The sequence below is a fragment of the Anser anser genome (assembly GCF_964211835.1).
Source record: "Anser anser genome assembly, chromosome: 2".
Classification (NCBI taxonomy): Eukaryota; Metazoa; Chordata; class Aves; order Anseriformes; family Anatidae; genus Anser; species Anser anser.
Genome location: NC_139721.1, coordinates 90,050,019 through 90,070,782, shown reverse-complemented (window position 1 = coordinate 90,070,782; position 20,764 = coordinate 90,050,019). Strand labels below are relative to the sequence as shown.

Sequence of the window (20,764 nt, the reverse complement as noted above, 5' to 3'; positions counted from 1 at the left end):
TCATCTATCAGCCAGGTTTGGTATTTGAGTGTATTTTCTGACCGGCCACCTTTCTCTAGCAGCTGAGGGCTGGGAGCCACAGCAAAAGCCAGGAAAGCCACCTCTGCATGGCCGCACAGTGTCTGTCTGTCCATTCACCCTTGGGGGGGGACCTGAGAGCTGTGAGAGTACGGAGACACGAGCTTCTGGTTTGCCTCAGCTTCACCAGGGCCAACACTCACACTGATTTTGAGGGAGAGTAAAAGAAAGCAGTTACCTCCCGGCAGTGGTGATGTTACTGCAGGATGAGCTAAGAGCGAATGCAAAGCTAACGCACCCAGAGGAGGGACTTTCAAATCTCACCGTGACCACTGAGCCCTCCCCCCAGACTGATCCGAGGCTTGGAATAAAGCAGTTTGCTGACTGACAGCACCAAAGGTTCTGCTTTTATCTGCCTTACTAGCCCGCAACCATGCGCCGAGGAGCACGCAGCGCGAGCTGTTTGAAGAGACATTTTGCATTAAAAAAGAAGGATGAAGGGGAAAAGAAATGCAGCACTGCAGCCAGCTTTGCACGGGAAAGCAGGTCTCTTTGCCAGTCCTCTGCTACTTAGAGCCAGCTCTGTTGAGGTTCAGCCATGACAGTCAGCCCGGAGCTGCACGGGAATCACATCCACTGCCGGCAGAGGTCCCCTTCTGGGAGGTGGTTCAGAGGGAACCGTGCTGGCGTGCAATTAGCCGCCCCACGCACTGCTCCCCACCGGGCTGGGACAGTGCAAGGCTGCCCACCCAGCTGCTGTGCATGCTGTCTGATGGAGCTGCATCTGGCCAGCTGCCATGGATTCTGTCCGTCTGCCACAGCTGCAGCCCATGCCAGCCCGTGCATCCCGAACAAGCAGGGCGAGTGTGGCACTGCAGTGAGAACAGGACTTGTGCAGAGCCTTGTTCTCCAGAACAAGGGCAAAACCATGCTGATGGACGTGTTGTCCCAATGAGGGCTGGACGAGACACTGCCAGAATCTTTTCTAAAAACACGCAAAAATGTCTCTTAGGGAGGGTTTGATATTCAAGCATCTTCTAATACCAGGTTGGAAAGAAAAAGGGATAGGTTGACAAACCAATTTTCCCGGTTCGTCCTGCCCCTGGCTCCCAGCAGAGCTGACCATGCTGATATTTGAGACGGACTGAAACCACTGGCTCTCATTCAGGATCTATAGTGCCACAGGATCCTTCCTGGAGCAGGGAGGGAGGTGAGGATGGAGCCGTGCTTGAGTTTCAGACAGAGCTGGACTTCCCCAGCAACCAAGAACATTTAGAGGAATCTGGCCTAGGTCCTTTTTGCCTCTCATACCATTGTAACTAATGCTTTGAGCCATTAGATTCATTTGTATTTATTTATTTATTTATTTATTTATTTATTTGGGGGGGGAGCAGAAATCCCCTAGAAATGCCTGTTCTAATGAGATCTGTGACCAGATTGGCAGGGGCTCCAGTCATGCCAGCAGTGATGGATGTACCAGAAGCCGCATTAGCCATATTAAACTCTTCCTGACTCTGCATTGTAAACTGCCCTGAAGTTCACTACTTATGCAGTGTAATGTCAAAATCATGTTCAACACAGGCCTCTTGGAGCCAGCTCAACCTTTAACCTGAAGCCATAGTTTGCCCTTGGAAAAAAAAAAAAAAAAAAAAGAAAAGAGCAGACAAACATAACAGATGAATGTATAAATGAACTGATGCTGTTATCCACAGGGCAGAGTGAAACAAGGAATTCCTCCCACTGCAGCCTCCATGCCCTGGTGATCCCACAAGGATGCCTTGTCCTTCCTAACAGTAAATGTGGCCACAAGTGGCCAACAGCTGGGAGCTCGACATCTGTACTCATGGACCTCAACCTACACCACCTTCTCCCTCCGCCTCTTTTGTGCTGATAATGTGATAATGCACAGACTGTGGGACATAAAAGATGCTGTGGGTTATCCAGCTGATCCCTCCAGGGAGAAGGAAAAGGCCCCACCTCTTGATACCCACCACAGCCTCTGTTGCATTACAAAAGCACCAGACCTGCAAAGAGCTAGGGAAGAGTGGCCTTAGCTCCAGCTCAAGCTGATACTTTTCCTTCCCCTGAAAGAGGACACGATACATGGTCCAAAGCCGTAGCTTGAGCCTCCTTTCCTCCACTGATGTCTTTAGGAGTGCATACGTGACAGCTCTGCTCTGGGCTGCAGCCCACACCTGAGCTTTTTTCATTCCTCAGGTGAGCTTTCAGCCAGCTCTGCCCTCTAGGCTGGCTTGCCACCTGCAGCAGCACACCACGAGAGAAGAAAGCAGCCTGGGAGCAGCAAATGTCTCCCTCCAACCTGTCCCTTTGGCTCCTGGAGCTGCTGGGGTCTGTGCTGGGGAGGGAAGAACTTCATGGTGCAAGAGCCAAGGGCATAGGATGGGATGTTTGGCAGGTCCTGTTGCTCCGGGGGAAGAACCTTGAGGCTCCTCCTGTGATGCTCTCCAGGTGAGATGGCCACAAGGAGGGTCCCAGGAGGGCATCAGGCTGCAGGAGCACCCCAAGCCAGGCTGGGTGCCTCGTCCCCAGAGGACAGGGGCTGGTGGCCCCCAACAGCCACCCCCCTTCTGCCATGGACAGGCAGCGATGGGCACCCCAAATCCTGGTGGGGCGGACACGGGCAGGTCCCCGGCTTGAGGCCCTCGATTCCAGCACCACTCCGGTGCAGGAGAGGAAATGTCCGTGTGTCCCCAGCCTCCCAAAAAGAGGGGGGCTGTGCTGCGGGTTCCCCACCCCACCCTCTGCGGTCCTACGGTGGGGACGGAGCAGCAGGACCGGGAGAGACCGCCCCCCCCCCGCTCCCCCCTTGGCATGGGGGTGACGTCATGGTGGGGGGAGGGGCGGGGAGGGGGAGGGGACCCCGCACCCCCCTTTCCCTCCCCCTCCTCCTCCTCCTCCTCCCCCCCCCCCTCAGCGCCAGCCCCGACGGGGCGGCCCGGGGGCGGGTTGGGGGCGGAGGGGGGGGTTCTACCGTGCTATCCCCACCCCCGAGGGCGGCCTCTCCGTCTGTCTGTCCGTGCGTGTCCGTGGGTCTGCGTCCTCGTGGATCCGCTCATCCCCCCCGCCCCGTGGGGACGGTCCCGGCTGCGACCCCCGGGGGGCCGGGGAGAGCACGGGGGGTTGTGGGGGGGCTGAAGGCTGTGGGGGGCTGGAGGAGGAGCAGAGATTTCTCGGCGATTAATGGGGCGTGGGGGGGGACACGGGCAGATCGGGCGCTGGAGAAAGGCGGCCTGTGATGCCTATAAATGGCGTTTCTCTTCCAAGGTGCACATTAAAAAAATAAATAAATAAAAAGGAGGAGGAAAAAAAATAATCCGTCAGTGTCATCCCCCCACGTCAGGGCCGGCCGTGGGCGTGAGGCTGTACTTCCTCCGCCCCCTCCTAATGGAGCGAACCATTCCCAGCTAGTCCTCCTCGCCCTCTCCCCGGTTCTCCCTCTTTTCTCTCCTTCTCCTCTGTCTCCCCCCTCGTCTGCAAAGTCCTCCGCTGCTCGGAACTTGTTGGCAATGCCTATTTTTCAGCTTTCCCCCACGTTCTCCAAAGTAACTATTTAAAGATCTGCAGTCGCAAATGGTTTTACTAAATGTAGGATGGGACTTAAGTTGAACGGCAGATACATTTCTCTGATCCTTGCTGTGCAGATAGGTAAGTGGACCGCCAAAGCCCGTTCCCAGCGGGACGCCCCGAGCCCCGAGCCGTGCATGCAGCGGGGCTGCGGCACGGATCCTGCCCGCACCCGCACCCGCACCCCTTGGTCTTCGCCATCCTGCAAGCTGGCGAGCCTGGGGGGCTGCTGGAAGACGCAGCGAATTCCTTCCTCCTCTTCAGTCACTTTCCTTTGGTCGTTTCCCTAAATCAGTGCATGCTCGCTCGTGGTTCGCATTGCTCTTTTTTTATTTTTTATTTTTTCCCCGCTCTGTGTTCGCCGTGCATGCGAGAAACTGCGTTTGTATTTGTTTTTTTGGATAGCCCCTGCATTCCTTACAGCTGACAATTTGGGGACTCCGGTGCTGAGAAATCCCCCTCTCTCCCTGGAGGGACGGAGGAATGAGAAGGGGAACAAAATGGCTTGCGAGACATCTAGCTGGAAAGTTGGTGGATGTTCTTTTTTTTCTTCAGAAAATCAGGGGGACAAGCGAAGGGCTCCCTTTGGGAACTTGGAGGCTTTCCCATTTGCAGGGCAGCCTAAAAGCAAACAAACCCCAACGCTAACTTAAAAAAAAATGCATATATTCTCTCCGAATGCCGGGAGATAATAAGAATAAATAATAAGAATAAAATAATTCAAAAAGAACAAATGATAAGAATAAAAAGAATCGCGCAATCCCACCGCCCGGTCGTTAATTTTGTGCTCGAATGACCGCTGTTAAAAAACGAGTGGGTCCAAAAAATGTCTATATCTGTTAAGTTACTTTAAATAGAACAGATTTCCCTCCACCCCGGTATGAGTTTTTGTATAGTCGTTGCCGGTCTTATTTAATATATTGGGTTTTGTTTTTCCGCTGGTTCTTTTTTTTTGTTGGTTTGCTCTCGGGTTCATTTAATTCAGCATTTTTTTGCTGAAGTGGTTTTTGAGTTGCAGACATTCGGCAATGTCCAAGTTAATGGCCACTTGAGTCATGCACAGGCAAATTTTAAAGAATATATATTGAATACGTATGTTCCCGGGCATGATCTAAACCTGGGCTTCAATGAAAGGGTGATTAAAACACGGCTTTTCTTATCCGGATTGGCAGGTGTGAAGAGACCCCTGAAAATATTTGCCTGCAAAGGAATTCTGCTACAGTAAAAAATGTTCAGCATTGCTATTTAGAGATCCTTTCGCGCGGTCACCCTCCCTTCCAGACACAACCTCTGCAGCATTTTGTGGGTATCAAAAGAAAATTTTTTTAAAAAAAAAAGGAAAGGAAAGGGAAGGAAAAAAAAAATGAAAAAGGGAAAAAAAGGAGGGACGGAGAACAAGAAAGGGAGGAAAGAAGGAGGTAAAATGCGTCGAATATTTCCTCATCGGTAGAAGAAAAAAAAATTAAAAGAAAATATTGCGATGAAATGATGACCTCTGGAAAATGTGGCTGTGCGATGTAACCCCCTCATTTCGTATTACCTTTCGATTTTAACTGATGTTAAACTCTTCAGAAGGCCATTTTCTGTACTGTCAGAGAAAGAAAGGGGAAGGCGGTATTATTTGGATGCTACCCTTAATTTCAGTCCTTGCGGTTTCTGTTTGTTTGTTCGGCTGGAGGAGGAGGAGGACTTGCTCTCATTGGCGTTTCTTTGACTCAGCCGAGGGAGGATTTTCTTGACGGTGTAAAATCCCCAAAGGCGGCTCGAGTGGCCGGGAACCGCCGTCCCCGAGCACGGGCAGGCTCGGGGAAAGTTCCCCCCAAAATTGCCGCACAGCTCCGAGGTGCTGGCGGTGCGGCCGCTTTGCCGTGCCCCGGCGGGGGAGAGATTTTTGGCACGCCGAGCTTCGACTCTGCGCTCCTCCGTTGGTATTTCGGTGCGTTGAGGAGAAAAGAAAAAGAAAAAAAAAATGAAAAAAAAAAATCCCTTAGTTCTGCGTTTGGGCAGTGGGGACGGGGAGCTGCCCGAAATCCCTGACACTTTGGAAGGTGACAGAGGGGAGGGTGGTGCGGGGTGAGGGGGGGGGAGGCTCCGCGGAGGGTGCTGAGGCTGAAGGGCAGGAGGACTTCGGGAACAGGGAGCCGCTTTGGGGCAGGGATGCGACGGGCTGCGGGTGGCCCCTGCGGTCCCACAACCCGCAGCGCACGCCGGGCTTTGAAGGGCGGGACGGGGGGGACGGGGGGGACATCTCGGAGGCATGGCAAAAAGACCGAGTTCAAGAGAAATCCCGCTGTCGTTCAAGCGAACAGGACGCCCCGCTTGCGCCTCTTTTTATTACCGTTGTTATTTTGGTGGAGGGTCTGAGGACAGGGGTACCCTGGGTGGCGGCGGGGGGATGCTCTGAGCCCCTCTCGCCCCCAGTCCGCCCCCCTGCCACCAGGGCCCGGGATCCGTCTCGGATCACGCATGTCAGCGCAGCCCGGCACGTTTTGGGAGGAATTTGTGCGGCTTCCCCCCCGCCCCATCTCGCCCCTGGAGCTGGGTTTAATGGGGCCGCTTTCCCCTCGGGATGCTTCGCGCTTCTTCCCGGTTTGTTTGCTCGGCTTTTTTCCCCCTCCCGTAGCCTGCTGGGGTTTGATGTGACGGCCGGTGCCGGGGGTGTTGGTGGAGGGGAGGGACCACGGAGTCGTATCACCGGTGAATCACAAAAGAGGGGGACCTGGCCTGAAACGGAGCTTTCCCGCGGCACGGCCCTGTCCCGGGCGGGGGGCTCGGGAGGGGACCCCGGCCCCAGCGCAGCCTCCCGGCCGTGGGAACCCCCCCTGTTGGGGGCAGACCCCTGCCGCCCGTCCTGCCCGTTTTGCCCGTTTTGGGGGCACACAGGCACTGGGGAGGCTCGTCGTGGGTGGGAAGGGAGCCATCAACTTCTCCGTGTCCCCTCCCGTCCCCTCGGGGCACCCGGGGGCAGCCGGCACCCAGGAGGAGCTATCCCATCCCGTCCCATCCCGTCCCGTCCCATCCCATCCCATCCCATCGTCCGTTTCTGTCACAGGCGGCTGGGGGGACTTGGTGGTATTTGGTTAGTTGTGGGAGTGGCCGCGGAGGACGCTTCTTCTCGTGTCTTTATCGCAGCTCTTTCTGGTGACTTTTATTTTATTTTATTTTATTTTATTTTATTTTATTTTATTTTATTTTATTTTATTTTATTTTATTTTATTTTATTTTATTTTATTTTATTTTATTTTATTTATCCTATCCTATCCTACCCTACCCTACCCTACCCTACCCTACCCTACCCTACCCTACCCTACCCTACCCTACCCTACCCTACCCTACCCTACCCTATCCTATCCTATCCTATCCTATCCTATCCTATCCTATCCTATCCTATCCTATCCTATCCTATCCTATCCTATCCTATCCTATCCTATTCTATTTTTTATTTATCTCATCCTCCGCGCCTTGCACGCCCCTTGCCGAGTGAGGACCCGTGTGTGTGTGTGTGTGTGTGTGTGTGCGCGGGAGGGCGCGGAGAAGCACTTCTACTGCCGCACACCGGAATTTCCTAACAAAGGAGCGAGTGCGGGAAGGGCCAGGCAGCGCATCTCCGCATCTCCCCCTTCCTCCTGGCCCCTCAAAAGAAAAAAAAAAAAAAAGTCTTTAATTCAGGGGCACCGAAAAGCGCTAAAAAGCACAAAGCAGCCGATTGATGTCCCCGTGTCCCCGCTGGCCACTCTGGCTCGGTCCCAGCGCCCTTCTTCTCCTCCCGCATCACCGCTGCTTGCCTGGGGGGGAGGGGGGGGGGCAGAGGGGGTCGGCGGGTGGGTGCCGGCCGTGCTGACCTGTGCCCCTGCCCCGCAGCCTACCTGGTGCAGGCGGTGAGAGCGGCGGGGCGGTGCGATGCGGTCTTTAGGGGCTTCTCGGACTGTTTGCTGCGGCTGGGCGATAACATGGCCAACTACCCGCAGGACCTGGACGACAAGAGAAATCTCCAAACGATCTGCGCGTAGGTCTTTTCCTCTCTCCTTCGGGGACGGGGGACGGGGTGGGAAGGGGGGGCGAAGTATAAGGGAATAACGCGGGGTCTGGTGATGTGGGGGCCCTGTCTCTGCGCGCCGGTCCCTCTGAGCGCAGTGCCGTGGGGACAGGCCGGGTTTGGGGAACAGTGGAGTCTGGAGGGAGTTTTTACTGCGTTTTTTTCACTTTTCTCCTCCGTGAATCCTGTGGGTTGCGTTGGGTTGGGTAGGGTTAGGTTTGGTTTGATTCAGTTGGGTTGGGTAGGGTAGGGTTTGGTTGACTTGGGTTAGGTCGGGTTGGTTGGGTTTGATTTGGTTGGGTTCGTTTTGATTTGGTTTGTTTTGATTTGGTTTATTTTTTCACCCTCGGCTCCTCGCTTCTGTTCTTGCCCCCCGCTTTGCTCTGGGGTCCGGGCATTCCCTGCGCCCTCGCCCCGGCCCTAACTGCGCCCCGCGCCCGCCGGCTGGGGAGGCGATTGCTCGGAAAAGAAATGCAGCTGCAGAGCAAAGAGCCCAACCCCGACACGGCCACAACGCGAACCCAGCCCTACAGGCACGGCCGCTCCTGCCGCTACTCCCCTCCTGCCCCCGGCCCCCTGCCCACCCCATCACCCGCAGCTTCCCCCGGGGCAAACACCGCGGAAAACCCCCGGCCCCGCTCCCGGCCCAGAGGGGAGGGAAGGGATGAGAAGGGGCAGGGACAGAGGGAAAAGGGGCGGCTGCAGGGGGCCGGGGAGCCACCCCGCTTCGGGGTCTCGCTTGCTGGGCAGGGAGGCACAAGCAGGGATTTTCGTTATTTGAGAAAAATGCGGCTGGACGGGGCTGTTCTCTGGTCTCCCGGTTTTCCAGCACGAACTCACCCCGCTGGGAAACATATATTTATATATATAGAGAGAGAAAGAGTCATATTTAAAAACGAAATTAGGACTTCAGATACAAATATGTTTGGAATACTTTTTTTTTTTTCTGGGTTTGCTCTATGAAAATCAGAAAACGAAGATTGGGAAATGGGTAAGTATGATGGGAAAGGAAAGGAAAGGAAAGGAAAGGAAAGGAAAGGAAAGGAAAGGAAAGGAAAGGAAAGGAAAGGAAAGGAAAGGAAAGGAAAGGAAAGGAAAGGAAAGGAAAGGAAAGGAAAGGAAAGGAAAGGAAAGGAAAGGAAAGGAAAGGAAAGGAAAGGAAAGGAAAGGAAAGGAAAGGAAAGGAAAGGAAAGGAAAGGAAAGGAAAGGAAAGGAAAGGAAAGGAAAGGAAAGGAAAACGAATAGAAGAGAAAAAAAGAGAGGAAAAAAGGGGGAAAGGGGAAAAGGAGAGAAGAGAAGAGAAGAGAAGAGAAGAGAAGAGAAGAGAAGAGAAGAGAAGAGAAGAGAAGAGAAGAGAAGAGAAGAGAAGAGAAGAGAAGAGAAGAGAAGAGAAGAGAAGAGAAGAGAAGAGAAGAGAAGAGAAGAGAAAGACCCCTGTAACCCTCCTTTCCTTTCTTCTTATGTAGAGATTTCTGAGCCAAGCAAGACTTTTCCTGCACCTACTCAGGCTGGCACCTTGCTGGAAATGCTGGACTGCGGTTCACCTTGTGTCCCGCATGAGGATTAAATACCCAGGGGCTGCGAGGTCCTTATGCAATGTCCTTTGGCCCGGGGGTGCTGGACCAGAGGTGGTCCCAACCTGTGACAAGCACCTCTTTTCCCTTCCCCCGACCACCCGATCGCCTTCGCGGGGATGTGTATTGAAAGAAGATGGGGAAAGATTTAATTTTCCTTTGGGAGATGCAATTACAGCAGAAATACTGCAGGAGAGGCACACTCTCAGACTCTGGCTTCTCAGTATCTCATTATTTATTACAAATGTAGCAAACATTGGGAGTCTACGACCAGCTTAGAGTGCTCATAAATTAGAGGCCGCAGGACTACTTTAAAAAAATACATCCAAATTTGTAGGCTCCTGCCTTGAGAAAAGGGGGAAATAGATGGGGAGGGGGGGGGGGGTCCATAGACCCGACGTGGGGAGGAAAATGGGGCAGTGAGACGGGGCCTACCCCGTGGGCAAACCCCTGCACGGTCCGGGGGAGGAAGGGGCTTAAAAGTAGGAGGAAAAGAGTGAGGGAAGAGCTGGAAATTATCCTGGGGAAGGAGAAACCCCCGCGGCCCACGGAGCTTTGGCAAAGGACGGGGAGTCCCTCCCGCTGCTCCATGAGCTGCCCGGGAGGGGAGGATGCTCCTTCCTCCCCCTCCTTCTCCTCTCCCTCCTCCTCCTCCTTCTCTTCCTCCTCCTCCTCCTCCCACCCGCGACGTGTCCGTGGGCTCCTAGGCTAGCTCTTGCCAGCCGGGGGCCGCACGTTCCTCCCGCAGACACGTCTCAGGCGAAGTCACGCTGCGGCAGGCACCCCCCGAGCCATTTTCGCAGCATCGCGTCCCTGGCCGCGGGAGCCCCGACCCCAAAAGCAAAGCGGGTGCGTGGGGCGGCCCGGGGAAGGCGGGGGGGGCGCGGGTTAAGGGGGGAAGAGCTCGCTCCGAGGGGATGCTCAGATTCCCGGGGGGTCGAGGGGGCTGCCGGGGTCCCTTAACCCCCCCGGGGCGGGTGCGTGCCCTGTAGTGATGCCGGCTGCTCTCCCCTCCTGCAGGTACTGGGATGATTTCCACGCCTGCACCCTCACAGCGCTCACCGATTGCCAGGAAGGAGCGACAGACCTCTGGGAGAAATTGAGACGGGAGTCCAAAAACCTCGATTTCCAAGGCAGCTTATTTGAACTGTGCGGAGGCGGCAGCGGCGCCGCATCGTCCCTCCTCCCGCCGGCTTTGCCCGTGCTCCTGGCGGCTCTGTGGGCCGCCCTAGTGACCTGGCTGCCTTTTTAGGGGGGCGAGCACACCCACACCCACACCCTCTCCATGTGCCGGATCTCTCGAGGAAGTGTCCATCCCTTGCTTTGGGGACGTTGTGCTTTTCTGTGGTTGATGATGGTGGTGGTGGCTGATGGTGGTGAAACACCCGTGTAGGACTGTGGAAGCGTTTTCTCCCTTTCTTTTCTTTTTCTTTTCTTTTTTTTTTTTTTCTTTTGGTGTGTTTTATTTGCCAAATGTTACCAAACAGGCAGCGGCGTGCAGCCCGAATCGGACCTCAGCTTTACTATCGCTTCAAATCAAAAAGAGAAACAAATAAAAATAAAAACCCGAGCCCTCGTTGTGCAAAAGAAATCTCAGGAACGGCTCTGGGCCACCTAATGCTAACGTTATACTCGGCCAGGATAAACCCTGGCAGGCCACGGGCTCCTCTAAAAATGTGGCATTATGCGAGGTGAGAACAAAAAGCAGAGAAAAAAATATAAAAGGCACTGACGATGAACCCAAGGTAGATGTCCACGTGTGAAGCATATGGTGAATAATTCACAATCTCCCATCTTTCCTCCACAGTCGCTTGTTTTTTGGTCATCCCACTGAAAAAAAATATAATATCAATAAATAAGTTAAAAGAGCGCATTTTCTCAAGGGGAAAAGAGAGCGAGAGAGCGAGAGAGTGGGAAACGAACGGTTAAAAGAGGAAGGAAGAAAGGGATGAAGGAAAGACAGAGATGTGTCTCGGTGCCCGGCGGAGTGAAGGAATGCTGCTAACAGATCTCCGAGAGTTACCTTTACTTGCTGTTCGAAGGCATCTTTCCGAATTCACTGCCTTTAATTTTCTCCTCCTCTTTGTTTTAGATGTTACACATACCAGTAAAATACCTGATTATCCAACAGTAGAGATCACAAAAAGGGGGGCTTAAATGTAAACCTAAAGAAAAAAAAAAAACAAACAATAACAACAGCAAATGATTTTGGAAAAAAAAAAAAAAGAGCTTTGATTTTAAAAGAGAAGAAAAATGTAATTTAAGAAAGAAGTTTATTATAAAGTCAATTCAGCAAAAAAAATAACAAAAAAAGATTTGCTACGAAGTATAGACAGAAGTATAAAATAAAAATTATTGTTTGAAATGAGGGTGTCGTCCTTTCTATAAATTCTGCCTGGAGTACCTTGAGAAGGACAGGGCTTTTAAGGCAAGGAAGGCTAAATCCAGACCCGATCCCTTGATGAACACGGCGATTTCAGTTCACACAAGGACAGGACCGCTGAATCGCTGAATCGCTTACTCTGGGCCTTCTTTTTTCCTTTCTTTCCTTCTTTCTTTCTTTCTTTTTTTTCTTTTTTCTTTTTTTTCCCGATTTCTTAAATACACTCTGTAAATCCTCCCAGCCTCCTCCGCCTCCCCCGAAGCCCAAAGCGAGGGGCGGCCGGGTGCGAGGCCGGCGGAGGGAGGCAGGGAGGGAGGCAGCAACCACCATTAAGGACGGAGGCTGCGGAGCTGGAGCCCTTTCATAATTAATAAGGCTGCCGAGCCGAAGGAGCAAGGGGAAGGGGGGCCGGGGTATTGATTTCGCGGCAGAAGCTTGCTCTATTTATAGGCGCCTGGTGCCTCTATAGAGAAATGCACAGCAAAGACTAAACACCTCCTTCTTACCTACGAGGCAAGAGCCCAGCTGGCGACCGGGGCTAGGGGGGGTGATGGGGGGCCAGGGGCCGCAAGGCGATATTTTTTAGGGGGTGGGGACTCTCCCTTTGCGGCATTGGCACTTGCCTCTGGCAAGCGGCATGGCACCAAGGGTTCTCCCTGCCTCGCCCCCTCTCCCTGTTCCCCGTCCTTCCCGGGGTGCGCAATGTGATGGGTAAGCAATGGCGAACCGAACAGCTCATAAATCAAACAGTGGGGCGCAAGGCAATCTGCATTTCCCAAACGGATTGAATCCCAGCAACGAATGCGCTCAGGAGCCGAAGCCGGGCGCCTTTACCACTGGAAGCAATGTTGATTTTTTAATGCTAAAGTACATTATGTGTGCGTCGGGGGGGCTTTGCGGAGCCTCTCGCCTCCATTTGGAAGGCACAGGTCTGCTTTTCGTTTTCCCTTGCCCTCCTTCTAGGGTTCATCCCCACCGCCAGCAAAGGGAAAGGAAAACCCTGGAGAGCGGAGCTTTGTTTAAATGGTTTGGGTTATTTTCCCTCCCCACAGAGGCTCCAGACCTAAATTGATTTTTCTGCGCGCATCCCTGTATTCATGAGGTCAGGCACCGCGGCTGCGACTTCCCGCAGCACGAAATGCCAGCCGGGGGGGGGGGGGGGGGGGGACGGACAGGCAGCGGGAGACCCCCGGGGGGCTGCCAGGGACCCCGCAGCCCACCGGGACCCGGTGCCTGCCCCCCCGCTGCCGGCATCCTCAGGGGTCTCCCCGAGCTTTTCCCTCGCCCCCTCGGAAGAAACCTCCAGCCTCCGGGACTGCGGGGGCGATTTTAGAGGGCTCGAGTTAGCTGCTCGTGAGGTTGAATTACTAATGAGTGATCTCTCCGTAATTAGCAAATCCCCCAATTAGCCCTCCGTTGAGGCGAGTGAGAAAAAGGTTGCAAACGGGGGGAAAGGAGCCGAGAGGGTCGGGGGGGTGGGCGGCGGGGTCTGGGTTCGCTGGGGGGTCGGGAGCTTTTGCCCCCCCCCCCCCCCCGCTCTGCCTCCTTGCACCTGTAGGGCTGGCGGGGAGGCGGCTGCTTTAGCAAAAGGTGCAGAGGCTCAAGCCTCTGAGCACCCCTTAACTCCTGGGCAAACATGAGCCTGGGGAGCCTGGGAGGGGAAAAATGCAACAATGAAATAGTGAGAGGAACCATAGTAAAAAATAAAATAAAATAAAATAAAATAAAATAAAATAAAATAAAATAAAATAAAATAAAATAAAATAAAATAAAATAAAATAGAAAAGCCCGACCCCCCTCCAAAAAATAAAACTGCAGCTGTTTCAGACTCCAGCTGGATAAGCAGGGAGGGCTGAGGCCACTGCAGCTCTGCCTGCCCTAATTTTTGTCCCCAGTTCCGACTGAGCAACCGCAGCCCCGCGGTCCCCGGGGGCCGCCGAGCTGCCTCCTCGCAAAGGCTGGACGGAGCCCTGCTCGGCAGCCGGCTGCTGGCTGCCAGCCTCCACCTTGCACCAAGCTGGCCTCACTCCCGCGAGGGCTGTGCCTCAGCCTCCCAGGGGCTGGGGACACGCCAGTGCTGAGCTGAGGTGGCGGTGGTCGGGTTTTTGGGGGGCTTTGGAGGAGAAAAAAAAAAGTAAATGAAATTAAATTAAAATGTCCCTCTCCAATCTGCGCCCATTCAAAGGCTGTAAGAGGGAGAAGAGGGAGGCTTGTGCCAGGAACAAAATCTGGAGGCAGGACCCACAAAATTGACAAAAAGCTGTCTGGATAGCAGAAAAGGCAAACAGCTTGATCCTGGTGGAGAGCAGGCACAAAAGTTACGTATGATGCCCATTTCTCGCAGGACTTTCTGGAGGCTACACCTACACCTCAGAAGAAGCAGCAAGGTGCTGTTGGTCCCCGTCTGGTTTGCACAAACAGGGACAAATGCATCTGTGATGCTCCCAGCCCCCTTTCTTTCCAGGGCGCTGGTTAAATCGGCACAGCTCCTCTACTGCTCAGTGAAATCCTGCTCTGTGAAGGCCTGACAACCCAAGCAGACAGAGGCCAGTTGAGATTTCCTATTCATCAGGGCTGATTCATTAGTAATTATTGCCATTAGGTGCATTACAGCAGTGCCTGAGGGCCCCAATTAAAGGAAAGGATCTTGTTAAATCCAGAGAGCCAGATTCTCCCTGTGTTACTCCTGCCTGATGTGGAGGCGGCGCCTCCAGGGTGGGCAGCAGGAATAGCCCCGGCTTTCGAGGCACACAGCCTCCTTGCCTTCCCCCTCCCTTCTCCTCCAGCTCTTCCCTTCCCTCCCGACTAGCAGGAGGAGGTGACAAATCAGGTTATTCTTCAGAGTCACTTCATTCTCCACCACAGGGCAAAGGAGAGGTTTTGGAGGGCAGGATGATGGGGACTGCAGAGGAGTCTTTGTTACAAAACCAAATGCAATTTTAGCTGTCTGAAAGAATTGCTTTAGGCTGCTGGCAGATGATGATCAATGGTGCTGTTGGCAAACATGCTTCCAGCTGGCTGCTGCCTCTCCTGAGGGACAGGCTCATCCCGAGGCCTGTTGTAGTGGTGGTACAGCAAGGGGCTTTCTTTTGCTTTGGGCCAAGGACCTTCCACTGCCCAGTCCCACCAGCAAGAAGAAAAGCTGTAAGTGATGTGTCAGAAGACCTTACCCAAAGTCCCATGCTGCAGAGCTCAGGGTCTGCTAAGGGATGAGCAGGCTGTGCTGGCATAAGTTTTGCTGTTCCAGAGATACTTCAGGAGTAAGTTTACATGATTCAAATAACCAGAAAACCAGCCTGTGGCCTCTGCCCTACCTTTTAGTCTCTGTTTTTTTTTGTTTGTTTATCTCTTAAGCTGGTGTGAAGGAAAGATGGAAACAGCCTGCTGAAGGTCAAGGTGAGACTGACCCATAGCCCACCTGAGGGCTGGTATCCACCAGCAGAAATGCATGCCCACGGGTGCTGGGAGTCTCCTCAGCAAGAGAAACAGCATTGCTGCAGGGAACAAACAACCAGCCCTGACCTTCTTTACACAGCCCTTCTCTGGGAAAAAGTATCCTCTGACGTCAATACGCATTTTGCCTAGGTAAGGATTTAGAATGCACAGTTTTGCCTCTGACAGGGCTGTTATCCAAATATGAACTCCAGGTTTATGCCAACAAAATATGAAGTGCTTGTGTGTATATCATACTTCATACCTCCAGGGTTCTTGCCTATGATACCAATTTACTAAGCACTGTGAAAAACTTACCAAATCTCTCAAGCATCCAAGATCAAATCTGTGTTCTGCAGGGCACCTCATTTATTTATTTATTTATTTATTTATTTATTTATTTATTTATTTATTTATTTATTTATTTATTGCTGTGATGCAGCAGACTCAGGAGTGGACGGGCAGTGCATCCTTTAATACCACTTTAATACCATCAATTTTTATAACACTTTGGAAGCTGCTGGATATTCAGACTGACCCTCCCTATGGCAGGGAAGGAAACAAAACAGAAATGCAACCAACCAAATGAGAGGGAAAAAAAAAGACCTCATCACTGACATTGGCAGATTTTTTTTTTTTTTGATCGGATTTTTCTCTCCTTCAGCCACCTTCTTGCTGCAGATGCTGTCAGTAGGTCTTTCTTCAGAAATGTCTGGATGCAAGCTTCAGCTCTGCCAAATGCATCTCTTCAAGAATCAAATTGCATCCCTGCTATAGTATCTCTTTTTGTCTGAGCTTACCGTAGTAGTATCTCAAGTAAGAAACATTTTATGATAAATTTATAGTTCAGTATTGGTGTTCTTTTCTGCATTTTATTTTGACTGGGCAGTGGAAGAGGTCTTATCCATTCCCCTGCTCCTCTGGGGCACTTTCAATTTTCCAGTCCTCTGGCACAAGATGCCCTTTGCAAGGGAATGATTCCTGTAAAGCCACTGCCCCCTTTCATTTCCCATATTCTAGAAAAACCCTAAATTATGTTGTCAGAGGAAAAATTCAGAACATATTTTGTTAGTGCAGAGAGTTGATCACATTAGTGTTGCAACACTTCATTTCAGGACCCAGTAAGTGAGAAAATTGTCCTAAGCTTTGCTTTTATTGAGTCTTAATAGGCACCCTTGTCCTTTTTATTAGATCTGTGATGCAAGACTCGGTTTTGTTCTGCTGCCAAGACATTGCATTTGATCTCCCTCACCCTTGCTTCTACTGTCTATTACACGGGAGTAACACTTTGAGATCTTTGGGTGAAAAATGCTATGTGAGGAGGTAGGCGTTATTAATTAGAGTGATCTTATTTTATCTTTTAGCATTAACCAGAAGACAAACATCTGGATTGAAATGACAGCAACAAACAATAGGTAACAGATGCTTCCCTGTGGCTTCATAGATCTGCTGTGTAACAGAAAACATTCAGCCGTGGGAGCACAGGAGCTGTAGTTCATGTCTCACTCGGAAGAAGCCTCATTTTTAAAGAATGTCCTAGCATACCTACCCGATGCAGGCACTGTGAATTTCACCCTGTGCCCTTGGCTAGACTGTTGAGGACAACTTGCAATACCTGTCCTTCTTGCAGAGATCCCAGCCCATCTCCAGCCATGTCCCACACTGCTGGTGAGCTCCCTGTTTTGCTGTGCATCAAAGGTTCATTTTGTTTCCTTCCCTCCCTTTTCTTTAGGTGTCAGTGATTCGTGCTCTCTCCACCTAAACCGGAGATCTGGCACATCAATACTTAAAAGGCTTAGGAGAAGAAGAAAACATCAATATGTCACTGAGCACACAAAGTTGCACAACTCCCCCTTCTCCATTTTAATGTCAGCTCTGGTTAGTTTTGGTTTTTCCATAAGCTGAGTGACTTCAGCTTCTCTTTGAAGCCTACCTGTGTGAATAGCTTGTTTTCCTCCATGTCTAGCACTAACAAGGAGCTGTGAGGAGTTTGTTCAGGGTCAGCAGTCAGGCAGCTCCGAGGTGGCTGACTTTCTAGGAAAAGACACAGCAGGAGTAAGTGCAAGCCAGCCTACACTCCAGGCATCATTTTTGCTGGTCTTTAACTTATGCTCTGATTCATGCTCGAGTTAAACAAATTGAAATTAGCAACTCTAACATAGACAAAAGAGAAGAAAAGCAAGCTGGGCACTTAGTCGTGGCACTGCTGTGCTTAGGAGTGATGGCCTGACACCACCAGTTTTGTGGGCTACAGCAGCACTGCGCTCACTCGCGACAATTTAGGACTTGCCCTGCTTGTGTTAGTCTGCAGCCTGAAGTTTCTGGTCTCGTCCTCTGTGCGAACTAGCTCATGCAAATGGAGGGACTGGAGGGAAGTCAGGCAGATTTCCGCATGAGTACCAGTGTGAGAAGGAGCAGCAATTAGCTCCAAATTCACTGCGTGGGCCTGTCACTTCTGAGTTCACCCCCTGCTGCTCTGTAACTGGAAGCCTTGCGCTCTAGAAGAAGGGAAGAAGAACATTTTGCTCATGCTCACATTAATCAAGTAGTCCTGTGAGCCGCTGAATTTGTGAAGTCGTGTCTCCCGTGGTGTTCAATAGTAATGACTGTCTCCTGTGTGGACTCTCTGGTGTCTAGTAACACAGTTGTGCTTCCATAGTGAATGCACTCCTGGGGCCTTTCCCCTCTGCCTACTTCCACAGTGCTTGCAGGCACCTCAAACCTTTGAGACTTCCATCCCCTGTCAAGGTTGATCAAAATCAGCTCACAGGCTCAAAAATTATTTAGGAGGGACTGGCTGGCACTTGCACAGACAGTGTGGTCTCATAAGCTTCCTTTCCTTGGAAAACTAGGCTACCAACCTAGCAACGGGGGAAAAAAATGCCATCCTGCCAGCAAGGAGGGCCTAAACATCGGGAGGAAAGAGGATAGGTGGGAGAGGACAGTGAAGCTGTTTTGAAAGGAAAAATCACTGCCTTGTGGATGCAGAGCTCTGGTACATGCAAAGGGCCAGCCCCAGAGTGGCAAGCTGGAGAAAATGTTCTCTAGGAGATGGCAAGACCTCATGTGGCTACTAGTAGGGAAGAGAAATCACCTCACCACTAGGCATCCTAAATGTATGTTTTATATGGTAACAGCTGTCCCTGGGTGTTGCCCATTCCTGACTCGACGACAATGCTGCACAACTAATGTGCACCCCACTTGTCTGCTGTATCTGAAGTAAGATGGGGCCTATCCCAAAGGCAGTGGTTCTCTTACTGCTCCCTCCTTCACATCAAAGTTTTCAACAGTGCTGCTGCTGGATTTAACTGCTTCACATACCATGTCTGTATTTTAAGAAAAGCTGCTGCATGTGTCTTAATAGCTGCAGATGTATGCATTGTTTTACAGGGCATTTATAAGCACTTATCCTCTGTGCACTAATAACTTTCCTGTCCTTGTATCTTTCAGAATAAAATCCTTTAAGTGAGCTTTAACAATTCTAGTCCTACTTCTTTACAAATTAGAGAGCTGCCATCCCATCCTTATTTGATACCACACAATGTTTGAGTCTGTCAAAAACATTATAGTATATACTCATATAAATTCATGTTTAATTTCAGTAATTATAATGTCACTAATTGTAATTTTGCACCTGATGCAATTACTGATACTTCTGCTCTTGAGTTCTGCTTTGCTCTTTTCAGATTTGGGTGTTCCTTCTCTTTAATCTTCGACACCCATGCTAGGTCATACACACAATGAAATTAGGAAATAATAGCCCAGACCTTCCCATCAACTGCCTTGTGCTGAGTGCACTGGTTAGTCTGAAACTCTGGGTGTACTCAGAGTGCAGGATATGCTCAAAAACCTGCTCCCTATTACTGTTATTTTTATGAGGCTTAGCGTGGGTTGTACTAACCAAACATTGCACAGTGCTTAAGTGCTTATACTTGCCTGTTGCTGAAGGCCTTCCATTTGCAGTTTTTAGAGGGCCCTTTTGCTTGTAGCTTTTCACTTACATACCCCAGGGCTACTGTGGCAGCACCTTGGCCTGGTATTTCCTATCCTCACTGCCTCACAGTCTGTTATGTTGTCTTCCCTGAGAAAGGGCTTGCTTCCTGTGCCTCAGCCATCCTTGTGTCTTCTTCCTGTTACCTTCTCATTGCATTGCTTTCTAGTTATAATTTGTAGCTCTGCACTGAGATTCCCCCACCCTGCCCACTTGGTGCTTTCTAGACTGATGACTCCATATTAGAACAAAGAGAGGAAAAGTAAATAGCAGTCATCCTAACATATGGTGAGTATTACCCAATTACAGAGGATGTGTACAAGGCTTAACAGCCTACTAGCATCCAACATTTGTACCTAATTAAGCATAATCCAGTCAGTGCCAATGTTGTCATCAGACAAAGATCACCAAAAGGCACCTTGAATGGGCTTTAATGGAGGTTATTGTACCGAGGGAAAATGGTTGGGAGTGGATGTTGATATGACTGCTACTTCCTGATGCACTGGAGCAGACACCCAGGAGAAGATGCTCACCTGAAGACCCCAGCCACGTCTCTTCCTGGCCAACCACTGGGGACGCTTTTCTCTTTAACCTTGAATTCAGTGTACGCCGTCAGCTAAAAAAACTGTGAATAAAGCATGTGCTTTCTTCCTGCCAAACTGCCTCAACTTTCTTTTTATTAAAGCACAAGGTAAAAAAATCATTTTGGCCATGGAATTCCTTCTCTGTCCAAGCAGATATTGAGGTCAGTGATGCCTCTTCTCAAAGATACCAAAACCCATTGGCCTCTGGGTTACAGTTCACACAGAGACTTGTTTTGGTTCAATTTAATTAATAGCAAATCCTTCGTGGACAGTATATCTCTATAACTATTTCCATATGTTAATATTATTGCCATCTATTATTTCACATTAGGAATGGCTTTTAATATTTTAGCTTGAAAACTGTTCCCAACTGTCTTAAAAAAACATAAACTTAATTTGGTCTGAAGGGAATAGCTATGTCCCAGACAATTGCTGTGTTCCTCTTGCATGCATAGCAGTGCATGGCGTAGCAAAGTTTCATGCCCTAAGACAGATCCATGGCTGCATCCAGACTGGAGTGTCCACATGGAAATGAGCACTGACTTCACTCAGTCTTGGTGTTTCAGCTCACCTGCAGAAACAAGCCCTCTGAGTGGCCGAATCCAATGCTTGGTCCAAGTATATATACACTACAGACCTGATCAGAACAGCACTGCACGAGCTGGTGCCCAGTGAATGGTGAGGTACTGTGGCAATGGGCGGGTATTACACAAACTGCTGTTTGTACAGGTTTGCATAAACCCTATATCCCAGGTGTTTTGGAGCAAAGACCAAGAGGTCTGCAGAGATGCTGTCTTGGAAGAAAAAAGCTAAGACAAGCATTTTCACTGAAGTGTCTGGAGAACTTAATCTAAACAAGGTTAGTAAGCTAGAAAACCTACAGCCCTTAAAACAAAGATGTCTTAACAAAAAAAGAATTGAGCTCCTTGCATCAGGACACCCACAGCCCCATTTCCCAAACAACATCCCTGCATTAGACTTCCAGGTAGCCAACAGAAACATGACTTGTGTCTAATGTCTTGAAAATCACCAGTGAGGGTGATCCCATACGTCATCAGTCTCTCACTGCTTCATTTTATTTACTGTCAGAGATACCTTTCTTCAAAGCCTAGCCTGAATTTTCCAGTTTTAGATATCACTATGAACAGGTGGGCTGAACA

The 20,764-nt window shown here is 50.7% G+C and overlaps 1 protein-coding gene across 1 annotated transcript; it reads left to right on the top strand.

The window, feature by feature from the left end:
- Positions 1-3,226: 3,226 nt before the first annotated feature.
- On the top strand, positions 3,227-11,579 carry NRN1 (neuritin 1). The gene is made up of 3 exons (XM_083826171.1): positions 3,227-3,684; positions 7,465-7,609; positions 10,235-11,579. Exons 1-3 carry the CDS (start codon positions 3,630-3,632, stop codon positions 10,464-10,466), a joined length of 432 nt encoding a protein of 143 aa, XP_083682297.1. The 5' UTR covers positions 3,227-3,629; the 3' UTR covers positions 10,467-11,579.
- Positions 11,580-20,764: the final 9,185 nt, after the last annotated feature.

Coding starts and splice junctions, on each gene's coding strand:
- NRN1 (XM_083826171.1), top strand. CDS start 3,630: ATGGGACTTAAGTTGAACGGCAGATACATTTCTCTGATCCTTGCTGTG. Junction 3,685..7,464: donor GATCCTTGCTGTGCAGATAG/GTAAGTGGACCG, acceptor CCTGCCCCGCAG/CCTACCTGGTGCAGGCGGTG. Junction 7,610..10,234: donor AATCTCCAAACGATCTGCGC/GTAGGTCTTTTC, acceptor CCCCTCCTGCAG/GTACTGGGATGATTTCCACG.